General features: G+C 39.9%; 2 protein-coding genes across 2 annotated transcripts; one reads left to right on the top strand and one right to left on the bottom strand.

Annotated features, from left to right (window-relative positions):
• The first annotated feature begins 134 nt into the window (after positions 1 to 134).
• On the top strand, positions 135 to 9,011 carry LOC117301833 (3-oxoacyl-[acyl-carrier-protein] synthase, mitochondrial-like). The gene is made up of 12 exons (XM_033785829.1): positions 135 to 481; positions 1,583 to 1,699; positions 2,022 to 2,086; positions 2,347 to 2,454; positions 3,165 to 3,236; positions 3,722 to 3,808; positions 4,324 to 4,475; positions 4,888 to 5,002; positions 5,302 to 5,368; positions 6,349 to 6,486; positions 7,492 to 7,640; positions 8,715 to 9,011. Exons 1-12 carry the CDS (start codon positions 340 to 342, stop codon positions 8,895 to 8,897), a joined length of 1,395 nt encoding a protein of 464 aa, XP_033641720.1. The 5' UTR covers positions 135 to 339; the 3' UTR covers positions 8,898 to 9,011.
• A 348-nt stretch (positions 9,012 to 9,359) lies between these two features.
• Positions 9,360 to 18,187, bottom strand: LOC117301689. The gene is made up of 7 exons (XM_033785717.1): positions 18,135 to 18,187; positions 17,372 to 17,546; positions 16,468 to 16,639; positions 13,111 to 13,169; positions 12,257 to 12,332; positions 11,362 to 11,480; positions 9,360 to 10,813 (listed from the first exon to the last, which is right to left on the bottom strand). Exons 1-7 carry the CDS (start codon positions 18,185 to 18,187, stop codon positions 10,682 to 10,684), a joined length of 786 nt encoding a protein of 261 aa, XP_033641608.1. The 3' UTR covers positions 9,360 to 10,681.
• Between the last annotated feature and the right edge of the window lie 4,428 nt (positions 18,188 to 22,615).

A 22,615-nucleotide genomic window follows, 5' to 3' on the forward strand; every position in this document is an offset into this window, starting at 1 on the left:
TGATCGAAAACCCACCGAAAACCATGGCCTGACCATCCCACGGCAACCCATCCCACGGGCGCTGCCATCTTGTTTTTCCACGAAACAACCTTTGACCCACCCCGGAAGTGCATTCACATCAAAATTGGACCTAACCTCAAACGTTCGTCAATGACCGAGTTCAAACATTGGTTCTTATATATAACTCTATGCATTACTCACATATGTACATGCCGCAGTTTAGTATGTCTTGACGGTCGTACACGAATGTTGACCGACGCTTGAAATTGATGTTGGGACCAATATTGAGAGTGTTGTATGTTGACGCGCGCACATTTACAACTTTAAAAACGACAAACAATGTTGTTTGTAAACAAACTTTTATTACAAGAAGCACGGAATGAAAGGAAGCTGCTGACATGTCTGTACTGTAGTGGTCTTCGCAGGAAGTATTGCAGCCATGGAAAGTCGCATCGAAGGAGAGTTGTCGTCACTGGTGTTGGTGAGTGATACAAAAATAAAAGTTTTATTTAAAAAAATATTAAAACCAAAAACAAACTACCGTAGGACTATTCAGTCTGCTACTACTGACTACAGACAGTGTACTTCTAGAAACTAAAGGCTCCCCACTTCTAGAAACTATATTAAGGCTCCCCTGTGAGCCTAATATTTTGGGCCTCCTTAACGCCATTATTTAGCATGGTTAGTTTACAAATACAACAACGTTGGGACTGAAGGACTATGCCAAGTAACGAAGTAGAAGTAGAAGTAGGAAGATTACAAGATTGATTTATGATATTGATGTTAATTTGGGCTTCCAGATGCTTACAAATGACTCATGAGTCAACTCGGTTAAACCGAGTCAAATCGGTCCAAAGTCAACTGGGTCCGAATCCAACTCTGTCCGAAGTCAACTTGGTCCGAACATGGAGATAGAAATAGGTCCAAATATGGTTTGTTTACACTTCCAACAACATGTAATTTTCTTGGTTATATTATTAACGCCCCTAAAAACTAAATGAATGAACGAAACAAAATCTCGCCAGACGTAAAACTCCAAAAATAGAGGTAGAAATGGGGGACCAATGGTCCTGGCAGTTCAAATACATTTATTATGTTTTTATGAGATCAAGAATAAGACTTTTCGAGGCTTAGCCTAGCAAGCTTTTATCCCTCAATACAAATAGTTGGCTTCGGACCGAGGTGACCGGTACCACTCCAGATAGAGGGGGGGGGGGGGGGGATTCATCTGAAGGATGGAGGGCTACGATGATAGTATAGCACCCTCTTTGGGATTCATGGGTAGCCAACCATGCAAACAGGAGTATAATTTATTAAGTTAAACAGTACAATTGTCATTAATAGTAGAGGATAGAAGATGATGCTTCTGAAGTTCTTGCACTTCACTTTCATTCTTAGCAAACGCCACAAAAAGGGTATTTTTTTCAATTTATTTTCAGTAGGCTACATTACAAATACAGTAAGCTGTGATACCCTCCATCCTCCCAACAGTCTTTTCAACCGTCGGCAGGGTGGAGGGTTGCTATTAGCATCTAAGTCCAAAGTCCATATTGTTATGACACAATGTGTTTTCTTCCTGCAGGAGTAGTTTGTCCATTAGGTTCAGGAATCAAGTACGTATGGCCCAAGCTCTTAGATGGCTCATGTGGACTGTCAAACGTCTTGGGCCCAGGGTATGACAAGATTCCTTGTCAAGTTGGTGAGTATTAAGATCTATTTGTTTAATTTTAATTATTGATATTTTTTTTCTAATTGCTTTTTAAATACTTCAGGATTTCTATTGATTAAGTTTGTTGTTGAATGTTTTTAAGAATGTTTACTCACGTTGTTATAATTCCGTATTTTCTTATGTTTTAGTTTGTCTATTTTCCATGTTCAGCGCCCTTGAGCATGTATACAAATGATTAGGGCGCTATACAAGTTTTGGTGTTATTTATTATTATAAGACAACTTTGAGAAAGTGTTGTCAACAAACTTGCTTATTTTTTTTATTTTTTTATTTTTTATTTTTTTACCCTCAGCCGGTTATGTACCAAGAGGTGACAAAGATGGGGAGTTTAACATCACACATTTTGCATCATCATCGGTAAGTAAATGTTACCTAAGCTTTAGATTCAAAATCAATAATATTAATGCAATTTTTTTTAAGTAGATCATCAGTTCAAATCCTGCTCTAGTAATATTTTTCCTGTTCTTGAACTCTAGTAAAAGTTGTCGCAGCCCCTTCTGACTAAGCTATCTAACCCTATGTTGGTGGTCTCCCCTTTTTGGTCAATAACTTTTTACCTTCCAGGGGATACAACTTTTGATTTCAAATATTCTATTATTCTTCAATCCCATTTTTAGGAGCAACGTACAATGGCAGAGGCGACAGTTTTTGCGTTGGCTGCAACTCAAGAAGCACTGACACAAGCTGAGTGGTTTCCAACAACTCAGAAAGACATGGTTGCCACTGTGAGAACACTTAATTAAAGTCACCTGGAAGTGGTGTTTTTTTCAAAATAAAGCTTTTGTCACTAATATATGTGTTTTGATGAGTGGAATGTGAATAAACAGTTAACTAAGGTTTTAAAAAATCAGTTCTTATGTTATTTATAAATTTAAGAGTAGACCCCGACCCGAGAGGGCGCTGTTCGTGACGTCAATTGAGGCAAACTTTGCCTGTAATGCGTAGAGTAAACACAATTGCAAAGTACATGTACGGACCAAGTCGTGAGTTTGTACGTTTCAACAAAATTCTTGTTTTGTTTTTTTCCGGCAATGCCGACCAGGTGTATTGCTGCTGAATGCAGAAAAACACTTCTTGAAATATACCAACTCACGACTTGGACGTACATGTACTTTGCATGTGTGTTTACTATACGCATTGCAGGCAAAGTCTGCAATATATACAAACATATAAATCGTGACAAACAATTACTAAACAAATTGTTTTATTGTTCGTAAGCATATACTCTTATGTTTGAAAGAAAAAAAATTATATTTCCAGGTGACTTTAAGAAAACCGCATAATAGAGCTGCCTAATAATAATAAATCTCAGAAGTTGCTAAGCACAGCAAAATTATGCTTACCAGAGTAAGGTTACCAGCAAGTAAACAAGCTGTAGTTCTGTTCAAGGAGAATTCAATAAAAATAATTGAAAAAATATTCTTTTTCTATTAAGGGTGTGGCAGTTGGCATGGGAATGGTTAGCCTTCAAGATATTGTAGACACGGGCATCAGTCTTCAAAATCAGGTAAGTAGCGATGTTGTGGTGTTTCACTGTACCTAACATTTTTCATCAAGCTGTTCATAAAATTTCTGAGCAAGAAATGGGGGGATGGATGGCTATAGTTTTAAACCCTATGAAATGTTGGCTGGTTAACTATTTCTGCTGACAGCATTTCCTGTGGTAAGCAAGATTTTGTGTTTACTGGCTTTATGAAATTCGGCCCAGACGTCATCAAAAGCACAAAGCCCAAGGTGGAGACTGAGACTGAGACTTCTCCTCTGAGACCAAGACCGGGACTGAAACTTAGACCTTAATAGGCTAGACCAATGCCTTCTTGTTAAGACCAAAACCAGTGGCGTGCTGTAGTCCAGCAATCAAGCACACTGGACTCGAGCTTTGTTGTTCTGAACAGGAGAGTGTGGGTTCAAATCCCAGTGCTGACAATACAATACATTTGAATGAAAACCTTTTATTCTTATTATTTTATAAAGTGTTTTTTTTGTCTCCAGGGATACAGGAAAGTCAGCCCATTTTTTGTTCCTCGTATTTTGACCAACATGGCCGCCGGTCACATTGCAATCAGATACAAGTGCAAGGTGAGGGTAACTCATTAAACAAATTATAAAACGTAAAAAAATTCATTCAATTCCAAGGTGTTGAAGTATACTTCCCCCTCTAACTATAGTTTTGTTATGTATTGTTTTTTCTAATTGTAGAATAACAAGATGACTTGTTCAAAAAGGCCGTATTGAAATTGGCGGCTACAGCTACAGCTACAACTGCTGCTAAGGGTGTTCTACGGTTTAGCGCATGATGACGCGCCGATCCAGCTGTAGCCATAGTTGTAGTTAGTTAGTCACCAATTTGGACACGGCCTAAGCTATGACTCGGGCCTAGAATTACACACAGGCAACGGAGGTTGCCCCTGGTCTTGGCCTTGATGCCCCTGCAAAGTTTCCCATTGACTTTAATATTTTCTTTGACTTTAATGGAAGTGCCCTTTGCAAAATGAAGATGGCCTTGCCCTTTCAAAAGTGAAAATCCAGGCCTGACTTTAGTAAGGGTTCCTTTTTTGATAGTCTACTAATCTTGGTTGAACTTTATCCACCAGGGTCCGAATCATGCAGTATCCACAGCATGTACCACCGGGGCACATGCTATCGGAGATGCCTCTAGATTCATCCGATATGGAGACGCTGACGTTATGATTGCTGGGGGCACTGAGGCCTGCATCTGCCCTCTAGCCTTGGCTGGATTCGCAAAGTTAGTACAGCCCAATTTTAAACAGCCTGGGGCCGATTTCACAAAGAGCTATGATTGATCGCAACTGCAAATCAATCGTAGTTGCTTAGTAAAGTGTGATGTCACAAAAGAAATCACTATTGTAATACTGACAAAATTTGTGGATTTTATATCTTCGTGAAATTGAGCCCTGTAAGCCCTTGGCCAAAGTGTTATGAGGCTTAGCACTTTGTCCTTTAGCCACCCATGCCATACATGAGAAGAGACATTGGTAACAAATTCTTGCTAGCAGGCACTTCAATTATAATTTAGAATCGCCCAATACCGAAAAACACTTTAAGGTTAAATTTTGATGTTTTTCGCTTTTGCAATGCTTCGTCTTTTGTTAACTGATATTTCCTCTCTTATATTTTCCTCTGACCTTTCATCTCAGGGCAAGAGCGTTGAGTAAGAACTTCAACGAGGCACCCCTAAAGTCTTCCAGGCCCTTCGATAAAGACAGAGATGGTTTTGTGATGTCGGAGGGCGCTGCCATTGTAATATTAGAGGTATGTCCAGCTTTTACCAAGACGGCCCAACTCTGTATACCATAGTTTTTAGACCATAAGCCACTGCTAAGCTGAAGCCCAAATGAATAATATTCTTAAACAATTAGCAGAAGAAAGTGAATGTTTCATACCAAACCTATCCAGGGCAAACATTTCCATAATTGAGAAGGTCGCCTTATAAAAAGGTCTTAACTTTGTTCCCACTACTGCTAAACCCAACCACAAGTCAAAGTTTCAAAGATGGCTCCTTGTATCTTGTTCTGCTCATTCATTCCTGTCATTTTGTTTTTTCATTGCAGGAGTATGAACATGCAGTCTCTCGTGGCGCCAACATACAAGCAGAAGTCCTGGGATATGGACTATCAGGTAGGTTATATACATAAGACTTTATGGAGTCACTTCATTTCTGTATAAGCCTATTGGGAGTTCCAGCTGCGCATGTCTGTTACTGCTGACAACGCAATTTGTCTATCTCCCGTGACCTTTGACAATACCAGCGGGTATTGTCAAAAGGTCACTAGAGAGCAACAAATTGCATTGTCAGCAGTAACAGACATGCGCAGCTGGAACTCCCAATAGGCTTATTGATAATCACAGGTTTTCTCTGTCATGCCTCATGTTTTTACTGAAGAGGCAAAAGGCAAAGTTGCATCTTCATTAGAAACCGTCAGTCAGTTTCACTTTGAGCAGTTCTTTATTATATCGCGTTATGTTCAGTTGAGCATAAAGCAGCGTGAAATTTACATTTAACCTAGTCAATAGCAGTAATTAATTAGTGAATGAGCTAAAAATATGGGATAACTGTGAAAAAAGTAGAAGGCAGAGACAAGGAAAAAGTTATTTATTTTCTTCTTGGTTGTTCAGACCATGGGGTTGAATGGTCTGGAGGCGCCTTATCCACAGTTTCTCCCTACCCACTGAGCACACAAACCTTCCACCGTCGGCAGCTGCACCCTTGTCTAGCTGATTAGGCTTTGACAAGTAGCTGAACAGATGTAGATGTACATTCTATCTGTGGTTACCTAGTACCACAATGTCCTGCCGTGTCAGCAATGTAGTGATTAGGAAGATTAAAGTGATATCACTCAATTTTATGACCTTTTCAAGGGTTGGTTGGATGGTGTATTTATTGAACCTAGACGATTGGTACAAATACACACTTTCAAAAACCAATGGTAAAAACATACTTCTACATGCATGCAACTTTTCCACGAGTCAGCTGAATTCCTCCTCTTTTTTATATTCTCATTTGTGCCATTGGAATTTTGTATTTTTCTCTTTTTGGTGAAGTTTCAGTTGCATGCCCTGCCTCTAATATTGTGCTTTATTTTCCATGACGTCATCAGGTGACGCTAATCACATGACTGCCCCGACTGGGGACGGTGAAGGTGCGGAGCTCTGCATGAGGGCATCTGCAAAGGATGCTGGGATAGCAATGGAGGATGTGACGTATATCAACGCTCACGCTACCTCAACACCTCTCGGTAAGCCCATGAAGAAGATTTATTACTCTCTCATTACAACCATGTCAAAGTAAATTTAGAGCAGTGTAACATTACCATTTTGTTGACTGCGTGTGTCGAGGCGTAGCGGTCTAGTTCACTGGACCCAAGTTCTGGTGTTGTCTGCAGCAAAGTGTTGGTTTGAATCCTGGTCAAGACACTTGTGCCCTTGAGCAAGGCATTTAACCATAATTGCTTTGTAAAAAGTTGGGAATGAAGTGCACTCTGCTCTACCAGCCAGACTCCTAGTGGTATACCCCGTTTTTCAATTCTAATTATAAATGCCTGTCAATAGGGTACCCTGTTTCAGCCCCAGGAGTAGGTGGCAGCGTGCCCCTGGTGGCATTTGATTTGGATCGATAGCTCAAATACAGTCAAGTGCAGCCCCCTCACCTTCAAGTGGCAGCCCTCACCTTCATTGGAGAGCTGTTGATAGTATAAAACATTGTGAGAAACGGCTCCCTGTGAAGTACCATAGATTTTGATAAAGAGGTAATTTCTCACGAAAATAATAAAAGACTTCTAGTTAGAAGTCTTTTACTCTTATCTGAAAGCATACAAAATTCGTCCAACAAGGGTGTCGTTTCTCTCATCATTTTCTCGCAACTTTGATGGCCAACTTAGCTCAAATTTTCAAAGGCTTGTTATTTTGAGCTTATGTTGGGATACGTGTACACCAAGTTAGAAGACTGGTCTTTGACAATTACCAAACTTGTACCTTCCCTTTAAACATGATTGCAGGCTGGTATAGTTTATCTATCATCAAAACCAAAGTGGATGATAATGAATGGTCAGACAGTAGGAGGGTTAACTATGTACTGTGTAGATGCATTCACCACATGACAAGTTGCAGGCTGGCATAGCTTATCTATCATTCAATTCAGAACCACAGTGGATGGTGCCAATCGGTCAGACGGTTAGAAATACGCTCAAAGTTATGATTTTGAAAATTTCCTATAAATCTACATCGTCATCTTTTGCCTTCAGGTGATGCGGTTGAGAATCAAGCTATTAGGAGACTCTTTCCCAATCACAAGAACCATCCCTCTGTCTCCTCCACTAAGGGTGCTACGGGTCACCTCTTAGGAGCTGCTGGGTCTCTGGAAGCCGTCTTCACCGTCATGGCTTGTAGAACAGTAAGTAGAACTTAGAACATTACCGCAAGATGTGGACTTAATGACTAGGAAAAGTCTTAAACCAAATAAGTTCTACAGTAAACTAGCAGGAAATTTGTGCTGGTGCGCATGCATACTCCATGTAACTAGGCATTCTTCCCTTACACAGCTAGCACATAAATTCAGCACTTGCCCTGTAAGCGAAGCATGTTTATCACAAGCGTGGACTTTGGCATGAAGCAGAGCCATGAAATTGGGCCCTAATGTCTCACTGGCTATGCCCAGTAGCCCAGCCAGAGACAAGGGGGCCAGGGCCCAATTTCATGACTCTGCTTACCGTAAGCATAGAATCGATGCTTACGGAAGCAGGGATTTCTGTGCTTAAGGCAAGCGTATTGCATGGGTTAGCAGCAAATTTCGGCTTCTGCGTGTGCGTTCTTCACGTTACTAGTGCATTCTTTGCTTACAAGGCTAGCGCAGAAATTCGGCGCTTGCACGTAAGCGGGGAATCGTGAACACAAGTGCAGAGCCATGAAATTGCGCCCTGTTTGATTCTTACACGTGTAATAGTGTCAAATGCATACAGTTACAAGTTCAAATCCAACCTCAGGTGACACAAACCTTTGTGTAAAAAATGCTTAAATCACAAACCTGAGATGATGAACTGTGTCAAGGCCGAACGGTCTGCATTCGTGGTTCAATTCACAGTCAAACACTTATGCCCGTGAGCAAGGCACTTAACCATAATTGCTTCTCTAAAACCAGGCGTACAAATGAGATCCTAAGAGGACTGAGATTTACCCTTTAGGGCTAGCTTAAGCAGCTTAGGGTTCTTAATGTTTCAGGAATAGTTTAAAGGACTGTTACAGAATTGATGTGCGATCAATCTCAAACTTCTACAGGTTTGTCAGTGGATGTATATGGTGGATTACATAAAGTGCTTACACTGCCAGCAACTGTTTTGTTAGCAAAAAAAACAGTTCTTTAATTTTTCTTTAAGTATGGCAGGTAAACAGGGAAAAAATTGTTTTTAAGCACCTTAAATTTTTCACAAATTATTCACTTTATAAACCAAGTATTATTTCCTTTCCACAGAAAACCTTACCACCGACGATAAATCTTCAATCCACTACAGTAGATTTTGACCTGAACTACGTACCTCACCGTGCCCAGCCATGGAGTGTACCAAATAGCCAGAGGCGAATAGCCTTGTCCAACTCATTCGGTTTCGGAGGGACAAATGCAAGCTTATGTATCACTGAGTACTGTAGGTCGTGACATAGATGGGCATGATGTTCTTGCTACATTAGTCTGATTTGTTTGCCCTCGAAAATAAGGGCTAAAGGCCAAGTCACACTGCAGCGATAACGCAAAACGATAACAATAATGATAATGGCGCAAAGAGAGCACATTCTATTGGTTGAATTGCTCCACGCAGAGTACGCACACGCTCATTCAACCAATCGAGGGCGTGCATTTTTATCGTTCTCATTTTAGATCTCGTTAGGGTCTGTGTGACAAAGGTAGAGGACAAAGTTTGTATTTGGAAAAGTGAGGTATTATAGTAGTGTACAAATATTGTGACTGCTTCGAGTGCTATGGTTTAAATGTTTGTCTCCCGGGGTGGTCCTCGGCTCTTTCTATTTTCCCAGAGGAGAAGACAGGGCCCAATTTAATAAAGCTGCTAAGCACAAAAATTTGCTGAGCATGAAATTTCTTCCTTGATAAAGACAGGATTACCAACCAAATTTCCATTTGTTGCATTGCTTGTAACTGGGTATTCAGCTGTTGTTTGCTTATCCTAAAAATCATGTGGTTATCCCCTTTTGTATCAAGGAATACATTTTATGCTAAGCAAATTTCTGTGCTTGGCAGCTCTATGAAATTGGGCCCAGGTGAAAGTAGAACACTCTAGGGATCACCAAGGTGAAAGCAGTCAGTATTATTTTGTTTTATAACACATGTGTTGTGCTTAGACGTGCCAAGAAGATTAGGGATGTGTTTCTACGAGTGTAATATTCTGGTGCTATGGGTATACATGTAGAACACTGGTTGCTAAGGGTTTAGTGCACTGGTTGCTAAGGGTTTAGTACACTGGTTGCTATGGGTTTAGTACACTGGTTGCTATGGGTTTAGTACACTGGTTGCTATGGGTTTAGTACACTGGTTGCTATGGGTTTAGTACACTGGTTGCTATGGGTTTAGTACACTGGTTGCTATGGGTTTAGTACACTGGTTGCTATGGGTTTAGTACACTGGTTGCTACATGTAAATGGATATACCATTTGGTTACCACCTACCAAGGGTGTAGTACATTGATTTGCTTGCATAACTGTCCCTGCACAGAAGAGGTATTTTTAATTTTAGATTGAGCTTTTTCAGACAACTTAATTAAAGAAGAGATTTTCAAATTTATTTTTGTAAAGTCTGCTATTTCTTTTGCAAGAATATAATGATGATTATTTCCTCTTTATAAAGACATTCATGCAAGAATATTTATTTGTACATGAACAAAATGTAAAACAGTTGTTATTTTTACAAATTAGTCCAAGGAATCACAAAGTACTGAGTGTTGGTTTGTTTGGGATTTTGGGGTTGGCACCATAGAGCTCTCTATGGTTGGCACTCGGATACTGGTGCCCCTCGTGGAAAAAGTATTGGAATTTATTTTAAAAATTTGGGGTTGAACAAAAACAACTTGACTAGAGCCAGATGTCAACTTTTGCGACAGGATTAATTTGTTGGCACTACACCCAAATGATTGTGTCTCCTTTTGTCAAATTTTTTTTTTCCAGAATGCCAAATTTCTTCGTTCTGGAGTGCCTTTAGCAAGCCCAATATGTAGCAGAAGGCCAGCACCTCAAAAGCAATTTACAACCACAATAATGTGTATTTGAATAATAATATAAAACAAATAACTTTAAAATCTATAGACTTTTGAAATTGTCTGGCTTATTCCACAGCTGCTCTCCTTGTAGTAATTTGTTTATTTTGTAAAGAAAAATAAGAAATTTGTGAAGAAAAAAAAACTAGAAAGGAAGTATTTGTGATGAAAAAAAAAACTAGAAAGAGTTGTTCAGCCACACTGGGTGTTTGGCATCTCCGAGGATCTGAAGATTAGGGATATGTTTCTTCTTCCGGCCTGTGATTGTTCGCGTTGTATCCGTTGGTGCACCCCCATCAAAATGGTCAACCTACAGAGACCGAGTGAAAGATAAAAAGGGGCTTGAAAGAAGACTATTAGAAGCATGCAGATTGGTTATAACTGCGCCCTTATTATTTAAAACGCATTCAAAACCTATGGAGACCAATTAATGATAGACAATAAAAGTGGTTTGAAACAAGACTAACAATCATGCAGAATGGTTTAAACTACGCCCTTTAATTGAACATAACTTTAATGAACGGGAAGTGATAACAGACCAAGATCAACAAGTTGCTTGAAAAAAAGTCAAAAGCATTTTGTGTAGGAGATTCTGTCCCCATATTAATAGCAAACTGTGTACCAAACTTCTTCTGATAGCGCCCTCTTTTGAATCACCCTCCTCCAAATGTTAATTTCCCATAATGTGAAAAGAGGGGCGGGGGGGGGGCAAAATCTCTGGAGGATAGATTTCCCTACGACAACGTATTGTCACACTAAACCCTTACAAATTTAAAACGTATCAAAGCGCATACAAAAAATGAAAACAGAAATACTTCAACAAAATGGATCATAGATGCACTGTGCATGAATGCCTACCTGTAATGTAGTCTTTGGTGCACTAGCCACGTGACGTCTTCTTGGTCTACGTGGTGATGACGTCTTGCCCACTTGGACTGAATCTCCAGGCTGTGGATCACTCAGAGTGAAACCTTCATCTGATATCAAATAGATACACTAGTTAGATCTTAACAAGTCTCTTTCAATGCTTAGCGTTTATAGATGGATTGCATATGACGTCATTGACCGCCATGCATTAAGTTCATTCTCTTCTGCTCTCACTTTTGACTTTGCTACTTCCATTGCATTCAGTACTTTTGCAGTAAGTTTTGTGTGAATATGGATGGGCGTTTTATAAGGCTTCATTATTAGCCTTCATTATGCAGAGCCCGAATCTACAGGTAAACAGGTAAACAGGTAAAATGTTTTTGATAACATACAATATAAAAGTGCACGTGTACGCAGCGGCGCACAATCAAGGTCCAATGATAATAGCCTTTACCGCGTGCAAGTTTCATTATCACAAAAATTGGCACTGAGTTTCCCATTGCATTCGATATTCGCAGGACTGTAATGAAAAACGCTAGTCAACATTCTGACTCGGCTTGTAAATAATAATATTATACAGCTAAAAAATGTTCGACATTCAAACAAGGAAAGTTTGCTTTACAAAAAAAAAAAAAAAAAAAAACGGTGGTGCCCCTCCCCCAGAACCACATGCCTTTATTTTAGATTCTGAATGATTATAATTTACCTGAACTAGTTTTAAGAAATTTGTCTTGTTTCGGTTCTGAAGTCAAACTTTTAGAAAAGTACAAAGTATGCAAGTCAGATACCGAACCGATTGGGATGGGCGTGGCTTGCATCTTTCGACTGGCAGTGTTTGGTGATGATGGGTGTATTACGATGGGGGTGGGTGGCGTCACATACATACCAATTCCAATGGGAACAATCTTCCGTCTGCGAGGCACATACGAGAATGGGTTCTTAGTGGTCATTAGAGTTGTGTGCTGTAAAAAGAGAAAACAATCCAGTAAAACAACGTGACTTTAAGGAGAGGAGACATCTCTGCCCTAGATAATACTAGCGGGTTGAGTGTGTTCGAATCGCAAGTTTAAGGCTCTTGATCTCTGCCAGTATATATTTTTTTGAAAACGATCGTTTTCGGTGTTGCGGGAGATTCTGCTCCTCGGAGATTTTGCCCTCCCATTTATTAGTCGAACCTTCTACAAATTGCTGATAGCGCCCTCTTTCGGAAAGTCCTCTTTCAGCCCATGTTGAATTTCTCATTAAATTAGGGCCCGGGCAGAATCTCCGGCCACCTTTGGGGGAGGGGGGGGGGGGCAGATTTTTCTGACACCGGAGCCGCCGCCTAAAGCCTCGGTCTCGAAAATGTGTTTTTATCGTTTCATTATGATTTTAACGACACTACACCTGGGCCCAATTTCATAGCGCTGCTAAGCACGAAAATTTGCTTAGCATGCAATTTCTCCCTTGATAAAAACAGGAATGCCAACTAAATTTCCCCGTGACTTTCAGGACAAGCATACAGCAGCTGAATACCAGTAAGAAGCAACATACAACAAATGGAAATTTGGTTGGTAATCCTGTTTTTATCATAGAAGAAGTTTCATGCTAAGCACATTTTTGTGCTTAGCAGCTCTATGGAATCGGGCAGATGAGGAATGCTAGTGCCTAAGATTTGGACGAAGAAACAAGTTGATTTAACAGGTATACGTTTAAAACTAGTTTTATTTATTTGACACCAGGGTAAGGATCGTTACAAACCTGTTGACTTGCGGGTAAAAGTCGCTCTGTGTCAGGGTCAGGCTCGGGTGTAGTCGGCACTTCATGAAAACAAAAAGAAGACGAGTGTCATTGAAGGATCGTTTTATAAAATGTCTTATGTCAAGGTCAGACTCGGGAGTAGTCGGCACTTCATGGAAACAAAAAGAAGACGAGTGTCATTGAAGGATCGTTTTATAAAATGTCTTATGTCAAGGTCAGACTCGGGAGTAGTCGGCACTTCATGAAAACAAAAAGAAGACGAGTGTCATTGAAGGATCGTTTTATTAAATGTCTTATGTCAAGGTCAGGCTCGGGAGTAGTCAGCACTTCATGAAAACAAAAAGAAGACGAGTGTCATTGAAGGATCGTTTTATTTAAATGTCTTATGTCAAGGTCAGACTCGGGAGTAGTCAGCACTTCATGGAAACAAAAAGAAGACGAGTGTCATTGAAGGATCGTTTTATAAAATGTCTTATGTCAAGGCTTGGGAGTAGTCAGCACTTCATGGAAACAAAAAGAAGACGAGTGTCATTGAAGGATCGTTTTGTTAAATGTCTTATGTCAAGGTCAGACTCGGGAGTAGTCAGCACTTCATGGAAACAAAAAGAAGACGAGTGTCATTGAAGGATCGTTTTATTAAATGTCTTATGTCAAGGTCAGACTCGGGAGTAGTCAGCACTTCATGGAAACAAAAAGAAGACGAGTGTCATTGAAGGATCGTTTTATAAAATGTCTTATGTCAAGGTCAGACTCGGGAGTAGTCGGCACTTCATGGAAACAAAAAGAAGACGAGTGTCATTGAAAGATCGTTTTATTTAAATGTCTTATGTCAAGGTCAGACTCGGGAGTAGTCAGCACTTCATGAAAACAAAAAGAAGACCCGAGTGTCATTGAAGGATCGTTTTATAAAATGTCTTATGTCAAGGTCAGACTCGGGAGTAGTCGGCACTTCATGGAAACAAAAAGAAAAAAGAGTGTCATTGAAGGATCGTTTTATAAAATGTCTTATGTCAAGGTCAGACTCGGGAGTAGTCAGCACTTCATGGAAACAAAAAGAAGACGAGTGTCATTGAAGGATCGTTTTATAAAATGTCTTATGTCAAGGTCAGACTCGGGAGTAGTCAGCACTTCATGGAAACAAAAAGAAGACGAGTGTCATTGAAGGATCGTTTTATAAAATGTCTTATGTCAAGGTCAGACTCGGGAGTAGTCAGCACTTCATGAAAACAAAAAGAAGACGAGTGTCATTGAAGGATCGTTTTATAAAATGTCTTATGTCAAGGTCAGACTCGGGAGTAGTCGGCACTTCATGGAAACAAAAAGAAGACGAGTGTCATTGAAGGATCGTTTTATTAAATGTCTTATGTCAAGGTCAGACTCGGGAGTAGTCGGCACTTCATGGAAACAAAAAGAAGACGAGTGTCATTGAAGGATCGTTTTATTAAATGTCTTATGTGAAGGTCAGACTCGGGAGTAGTCGGCACTTCATGGAAACAAAAAGAAGACGAGTGTCATTGAAGGATCGTTTTATTAAATGTCTTATGTCAAGGTCAGACTCGGGAGTAGTCGGCACTTCATGGAAACAAAAAGAAGACGAGTGTCATTGAAGGATCGTTTTATAAAATGTCTTATGTCAAGGTCAGACTCGGGAGTAGTCAGCACTTCATGGAAACAAAAAGAAGACGAGTGTCATTGAAGGATCGTTTTATAAAATGTCTTATGTCAAGGTCAGACTCGGGAGTAGTCAGCACTTCATGGAAACAAAAAGAAGACGAGTGTCATTGAAGGATCGTTTTATAAAATGTCTTATGTCAAGGTCAGACTCGGGAGTAGTCAGCACTTCATGAAAACAAAAAGAAGACGAGTGTCATTGAAGGATCGTTTTATAAAATGTCTTATGTCAAGGTCAGACTCGGGAGTAGTCGGCACTTCATGGAAACAAAAAGAAGACGAGTGTCATTGAAGGATCGTTTTATTAAATGTCTTATGTCAAGGTCAGACTCGGGAGTAGTCGGCACTTCATGGAAACAAAAAGAAGACGAGTGTCATTGAAGGATCGTTTTATAAAATGTCTTATGTCAAGGTCAGACTCGGGAGTAGTCGGCACTTCATGGAAACAAAAAGAAGACGAGTGTCATTGAAGGATCGTTTTATTAAATGTCTTATGTGAAGGTCAGACTCGGGAGTAGTCGGCACTTCATGGAAACAAAAAGAAGACGAGTGTCATTGAAGGATCGTTTTATTAAATGTCTTATGTCAAGGTCAGACTCGGGAGTAGTCGGCACTTCATGGAAACAAAAAGAAGACGAGTGTCATTGAAGGATCGTTTTATTAAATGTCTTATGTCAAGGTCAGGCTAGGGAGTTGTCAGCACTTCATGGAAACAAAAAGAAGACGAGTGTCATTGAAGGATCGTTTTATTAAATGTCTTATGTCAAGGTCAGACTCGGGAGTAGTCGGCACTTCATGGAAACAAAAAGAAGACGAGTGTCATTGAAGGATCGTTTTATTAAATGTCTTATGTCAAGGTCAGACTTGGGAGTAGTCGGCACTTCATGAAAACAAAAAGAAGACCCGAGTGCCATTGAAGGATCGTTTTATAAAATTTCTTGTACGCTAAAGCCGGCACCGGTCCAACAATTAGTCTATTGCCTTATTGTTGTGTAGGCTACTGTTTTTAAATTAAACAGAACAAAGTTGTGAGAAATTTGGGATAAAGTGAATTTTTGTAATGAGTTATTGTTTATTATTATTGTCGAGTTATTGTTTAGTCTTTCAGTCAAGACTTCGAACGTGTCTCTTTTGCAGGCCGTGTGCGTGTATTAGACTTGGACACGATTTGTGCGCCTTGACTGAAGGCAAAAAAGGTCTATGGTTGGCCTGTTCTTTTGTTGGTTAAGAGAGCTAAAAACAACGAATATCGGAATCTTTTATAGTTTTTAAGTGGATAAGTTACGGGATGGTACTGACAGCGAGGTTTAGCTGCACCTTACGCGAGTAATGCGTGGACGTGAACGTCAACAAATAAATTGTGTTGTTTCCGGGTGACGTCACCACGTTGGGCTTATTGCATGCTCACGTATGACGTCTGCGCGCACGTACGTACCTGACGTGAAAAATAGTAACTTCACATAATGCTAAAAAAGGGAGATTTTAATAACACAATTTGCTGACGTTCACATTCACATTCACGTTCACGTTCACGCGGAACGTGAAGCTAAACATCCCTAATTAAGAAAGGCAATAAGCCATGACTAAACTATTGGTACGGGATTCTGAAGCGGGATTTGAACCCGGTTCCAGTGAGTTGAAGGTCACAATAAAGAACCACCTCGGGTATTCAAGCACACGACTTACCTATTCCAACAGCTGCAACCTTCTTGGCCGGGTTACATCCGAACCTCGTGGGCCTAGATCCTTCTGGTGAGGGCGGCATCGTTGGATAGTGCGTCCTCATTGATGACTCCATACAATGAGCAGCGCCATCACCGGCAGTTTGGGACACCATTGTCTTTACTGTGCATACTGGCTGATTGTGTTTATAGGCAATGGTTTAAATAAATGAAATTAATAAATTAATGGTATGGTTGAGTTGCTTGGGTGTTTTCTTTTTTGTTTTTGTTTTACGGGGGGGGGGGGTAGGTGTTTGGGGGTTGTTCGGGGTGTTTGTTTGTTTGTTTGTTTGTTTGTTTGTCTGTTTGTTTATTTATTTGCGGTTAGAAACGTAGTATTAAGCGCGGTATAAATTTGTATTATTGTTATTATTATTTGGGTGTTTGCTTGCTTGTTTGTAGATTTTTGATTGTGTGTTTGGGTTATTGGTTTTTTGTCGGTTGTCTTCTTTTTTGTTGCGTAGGTTTCGAGACATATTTTACAAAGGTTCGTCCAAATCGTGGTGTGGATTGTAAATTCTATTGCATCTTGAATTTTATTAAACTTCTTGTTTATACCGTAAAACATCATGTGTTGTATTGAATAAACTACCAGACCAATCGTTGTGCAAATAGTGAGAAGATCAAGTTGCATTGAACTGACTAGAAATGAGATAAGAACGATCCCACAATCATGCGCTTACTCTCGTCTGAACGTAGACTTGACTCAAGTCCCAATCCCGGGCCATCGCTAGAAAACTACTCTGCATTCCCCCAAACCTTTCGCAGGACCACTAATAGCTATATTGACTGCGGGTATGCTTAGGGACCTCTCGCATGAGAACGGGACTTGAATCAAGTCTAGTCTAAACGGGGTAGGAATCACTGACCTCATTTGAGAGTCTTCGCAGGTGAGCCAGGTGAGATGGATGCGGGTTATTCTTGCGGTTATCGTGGATAGGGAGAGGCGATCGTCCAGTCTGGCCCACGGTTGGTTTCTTAGTGAAGTCTGTAGCATAGTTACTGACGTTTGGGTGCCAGTCTGGATTCACGTCGCCAAGAACTCTGTCATAAAGAACGAATATTAATGGAAGAGTTGCTGTGACGTTTATAGGTGGCAGCAGACTTAGGCCGTCGAAAGCCATTGGAAGTGCGCTCGCTCAGATCAAAACAAAAATAGATATCTGCTTGGCATCTTTCTATGTGGTTTGGGAAGAGTAACATTTCCTTTGGATCAATTTCTTTGTTGAACCTGAAATTACTGTTAAAGTTTTGTGATGACGAATCTCGGATTATGTAGTATCATGGATCGTAACTGTGAAGAGTCTATGAATATAGAAACTTGAATAACTTTTTTTTAACACTGAAAATGGCCGTCGAAAGCCATTGGAAGTGCGCTCGCTCAGATCAAAACAAAAGTAGATATCTGCTTGGCATCTTTCTATGTGGTTTGGGAAGAGTAACATTTCCTTTGGATCAATTTCTTTGTTGAACCTGAAATTACTGTTAAAGTTTTGTGATGATGAATCTCAGATTATGTAGTATCATGGATCGTAACTGTGAAGAGTCTATGAATATAGAAACTTGAATAACTTTTTTTTAACACTGAAAATAAAAAATAAAAAACATTTTGGAAAATCCGATTGTGCAAACCTTCTTCTTGTGTTGATTGCAATTGAGTGTGCCGTCGCTGTGGCGGCTGCCATCTTGTTCCACTGGGCTTTAATACCAACCTGTGCTCATTCCATGTACCCGCAAAGTGAAACTTTACTCAACTGTTTGTTGCTTGGTTTGATACCCTCATGCTGAAACTAGCTATCACCATAACAGACAACCATGCCCCTCTCTTGATTTCGCAACGCGTAAACCTCAACGCGCGCGTACGTCTTTGTGACGTATAATAAGGATGACACTTAATAAAAATACGTCACAATCTACTTTGGCCCTTTTCGAACCCACAGCTTCGGCTTTGGATTCGGCTTCAGGCTCCGTTCTCTCGTCTGAAGCCCTGAGTGCGTACGCAAAGCACGCGCAAGTGTCAAAACAACTGCGGGGTCAAGCCCACACGGTTACGACATTTGTAGTTCATTCCCTTAGTTTGTCCTTAGGTGTCCCTAGTTGTCTTTGTTGTGAAGCTGAACTTTCCCATGTTAATTTCATTAAAAAAGCTGGTATCCCCGTAGGTATAGGTAAAGCCTTGTGCAACCAACCCGCCAGGGAGACTATACGTCAGCACGGCTCAATCATAATAAAATACAATGAGCATCATTGAAAGAGGGGCTTCAATGTCAAATTGAATTTTGTGATGATGCACTCATTTTTGAGAAGAAAAATCTCATCAAACTGAGGGACAAATATTACAGGTCTTCAACGTCACGTTAAGATTGCGTAATGCCATTTTATTCGAGGCTTTCTGAGATCTCACGAACCATTGTAGGCACATTTTTGAAATACTGAAACCAGAAGATTCGGTTTGGATTTGAAAACAATGGTACATAATTACGGAATGTCTCGTGCTGCTCATACGAAATTGTTGTTTCTGCGTCAAAGAACTTGAAATGAATAACAATAATTTGAGGCTTACACTAATTAGTTACGTTTTCTCCCTCGTCCCATCCTTGAATGTTTAATTCTTTGTGATGCAAAACATCTTTTGGTCAAAGCACCAACCTCTTTCTCACATCCTCCTCTGTCTCATTTTATCATTGTTCATTATCTTGTTTTTTTCTTCTTCCAAGTGCTTTCTGCCTCTCCTTTTTCATATCTTTCCGTCTTGGCTGCTTATTGTCAAAACCGTTTACCCGTTTATGTGTGATGTGATGTCATCATAATACCCTTCAAGAAATACTAGTCTGCTAAAAGGTCAATACATCAGGCACTTTTGGTAATGTTGTCAAAGACCAGTCTTCTCACTAGGTGTATCTCAACGTATGCATTTTGAACTCACTTGGTCATGGAAGTTGCGATATTGGATTGCCGCATCCAATTAGCGTTCCGCCCCCCCCCCCCCCCAACCGCCTCCCGGCGGCCTCCATTTACCCCCCACCACGCCTCCCGCCTCGCCCACACACCTCGCCCCATACGCTCAAGTAACGAAACTCTTCATTAAGCTATGCGATTTGAAACGATTCTTTGATTACTATTAATGTTGGAGAGCTACAGGAACTGTGAGTTGGAAAATACTGAGTCTTAAAGGCAAAGTATATTCAGGTATTTTTACCGTTCTATTTAAACCCTTAGAATTCAAGAAAAACAACATGTTGAGACATTTCATATGGTTAAAGCTTTTTGAGATATCTTCGAAAAAAAATTGACCGGTTACAACCACGCAGAAAGAATACATCGTTACTGGAATAAAACAGTTGAGAAACGTTCATGCACGACAAATTTCCAGATAATAGATAAACAAATTAAAAAAAATGTTTTTGACTTCTATTTTCTACTAACTCAGGCCGAAACAAATGCTTAAACATTACTACTGCCGGTAGTGTGATAAACAACATTCACAAAACTACTGCTTAAAAGTCAACCTGTGTCACTTAATATAATAAACCATTAATTTGCTTTTACATTTTTTTTTACACAGCTAATTTAAAACTAAAAAAACCAAGGGAAGTTTTGAATTTGCACGTTACGAAAAAAAAGCCCCTCCAAAAAAGCAATATAGTTTGTTTATCGATACCATTAAAGTGGCTTGCTATGTACTGTAAAGCCAACACAAAAGGATTAACGTAATTGCACTACACAGATCGTGCCCCAGATCCCAAGCTGACCTAAATCTTAATTTAATTAGTTACTTTAAACTGACAAAGGGTCTTGCGTCAGCACCGTGATGAATTGATGCCTTTTAAAATCTTTAAATCACTGTTAACCCTGGATCTCTCTTAGCGTACAGGAGTTCGGCTTTCCGTTTTTGTTTTTTAAATTTATTTATACTGTTTTAATAATTTTGATTGAAAAATCATCCAAGGCGAGTCGAGTATAGTCACGAATCTAGAGTTTAGAGTATTTTCTCTGACTTAAACTACAATATCCAAAAAGAAAGTAAACACACATTATGGGGGGGGGGGGGGTGGGGTGGGAGTATATACACCATGTCAAATATCGATCACCAAAATTACCATGGCCCAGTTTTATAGAGCTGCTTATTCAGGGCTTGACTTCTGCTTAAAGCCCTTTCTGCTCAGCAAAAATAAGCAGGGTACCAGTCACAAATTGTACATAACATCTTGTTGTTGTAATTGGCTTCTTTTTGTGATAAACACAGTTAGGCCCTGTATGAGGAATCCATTTTACAATTCTGAGGAACTGAAAATAACCTCGATGACCACTCAATTAATGTTTCATTCATTCCATACGAAATGATTTGTCATGCTGGAAATTGAAACTCAAGCACGTTCTTTGAACGATTTCATGGTAACGCAAGTTTGCAAACAAGTTAGCAGGACAATATATTATTTGCCATTAAAACTTCGACCGTTCGGTAAAAAATGGCATGATTCAATTTCTGTGAATTCACTGTTAGAGCAGTCGTTTCAGAACAATACAAAACACAGAGTTTAAAACTCTAATGGTGAACTAGTAAAACATATCAGGACTAAAAAGAAGTCACTCTCGAAATATTCAGATGCTTTCAACGTTGGCCTTGATTCAGCCTTATTATAACGGAATGAAATCTGAGTGAAGTGCTTTACGTATAAACTCCCCAAGTCACGTACGTTCAGGGCCCAATTTCATAGACTTGCTGCACAAAAAGTAGCTATTATAAGCACAAAATTAACCTCATCAGAAGCAGAAGGTAAACATAGTGAAACAATAATATAGACAAAAATAGAACCCAAGAAAGAAAACTGCCCAAAATCCTTCAAGGATAGCACAAACAAGCCAATAATACCCAGACCACATTTCCATTTGTTGCATATTGCTTGTTACAAGTATTCAGCTGTTGTTTGCTCATCCTGAAAATCACGTGGAAATTTGGTTGGTAGCCTTTTTTGATTAAGGCAACAAATGTCATGCTAAGCAAATATCTGTGCTTAGCACCTCTATGAAATTGGGCCCTGATGTCAGCAAACGAGGGGCGGTGAGATGTGCCCCAATCCTGACCAAACATTTGAGTTAGAGTAGACGATGGATTCGAAATACGAAGTCTAGAATCTTGTTAATTGGGAAGATCACAAGGACAGTGGTATCTTGTTGTTTGCTTCTGAGAAACCGATGACTTATAAACGTCTTAATGAGCTTGAGGCCTTCCCAACAAAGCATCTTCAACTAATGAGCCGGCAACGTCTTAATTGCATGGGTTGCCAAGGGGAACACGAGTCTATGATTGGGGCATGGCATACGATGCCATTTACAGTCAACCAGTTCCAGGCTGGTGGTGTCTCCATTCTACAATTCCGGCCATACAAACAATCGTTGCCCCCCCCCTGCCACCTTTCAATGTTGGCTCCGATTGCCGGTCTTCTGGGTTTACAGTCAACGTCGAGTGTGGGGGGGGGGGGGGGACGAGGGCGGGGAGACAATGTTTATTGTCAGTTGGAAGTGGCCAGGGAATGGTTTTATATAACGTTATATGAATGGGTGGCCCATCATTTTGACCGGGATGTGGCTATTAGCAAGCTGACAGGGTGTTCCAGGCAATCTCTAATAATGAGAGAAATCGTTCACACATTCGTCTGTTCAGAACTATAAGGTCAATACATATAGTTAAATATGGATTTTGCACACTGTGGAGCCACTGCTCTGGGTGAATTGGGTTTATTGACCAAGACTGGATATCGAAGTAATTTTCTGACAGAAAAGAAACACTTTGTAATAAAACTAACTTAGTAACACGTTCTTTTTTCTTAAAATGCATTTTATACTTTTGATACCGGTATTATGTCAAAGTCCTCATTTGACATTCATTGCACAAGATTCTATAAAACTCAAATGATGGGAACCTGGAGACTGTTTGCGTTATTTGCACCACGTACAACTAATAAATCGTAGTTATTGTATAATATTGTAAAATATAACGTTACTATTTATTGAAGTGGTTAATTTCATTATGTATTTAATAGTATGTAGTATTTGGTTACGCTTCATTTGATGTGATTTTTCGTCTTATTAATAATAAGAAAATATTTATA

Source organism: Asterias rubens, chromosome 17, assembly GCF_902459465.1.
Source record: "Asterias rubens chromosome 17, eAstRub1.3, whole genome shotgun sequence".
NCBI classification, from domain to species: domain Eukaryota; kingdom Metazoa; phylum Echinodermata; class Asteroidea; order Forcipulatida; family Asteriidae; genus Asterias; species Asterias rubens.

Bases quoted from the DNA above. Each gene is read 5' to 3' on its own strand.
- LOC117301833 (XM_033785829.1), top strand. From the start codon at position 340: ATGTTGTTTGTAAACAAACTTTTATTACAAGAAGCACGGAATGAAAGG. The intron at 3,809-4,323 runs GTGAGGGTAACT...TTTATCCACCAG, and splicing joins CAATCAGATACAAGTGCAAG to GGTCCGAATCATGCAGTATC. The intron at 5,003-5,301 runs GTATGTCCAGCT...TTTTCATTGCAG, and splicing joins CTGCCATTGTAATATTAGAG to GAGTATGAACATGCAGTCTC.
- LOC117301689 (XM_033785717.1), bottom strand. From the start codon at position 18,187: ATGGCAGCCGCCACAGCGACGGCACACTCAATTGCAATCAACACAAGA. The intron at 13,170-16,467 runs GTAAGTCGTGTG...GTTTTCATGAAG, and splicing joins GGTTGCAGCTGTTGGAATAG to TGCCGACTACACCCGAGCCT. The intron at 10,814-11,361 runs GTAGGCATTCAT...CGGTCTCTGTAG, and splicing joins CACCAAAGACTACATTACAG to GTTGACCATTTTGATGGGGG.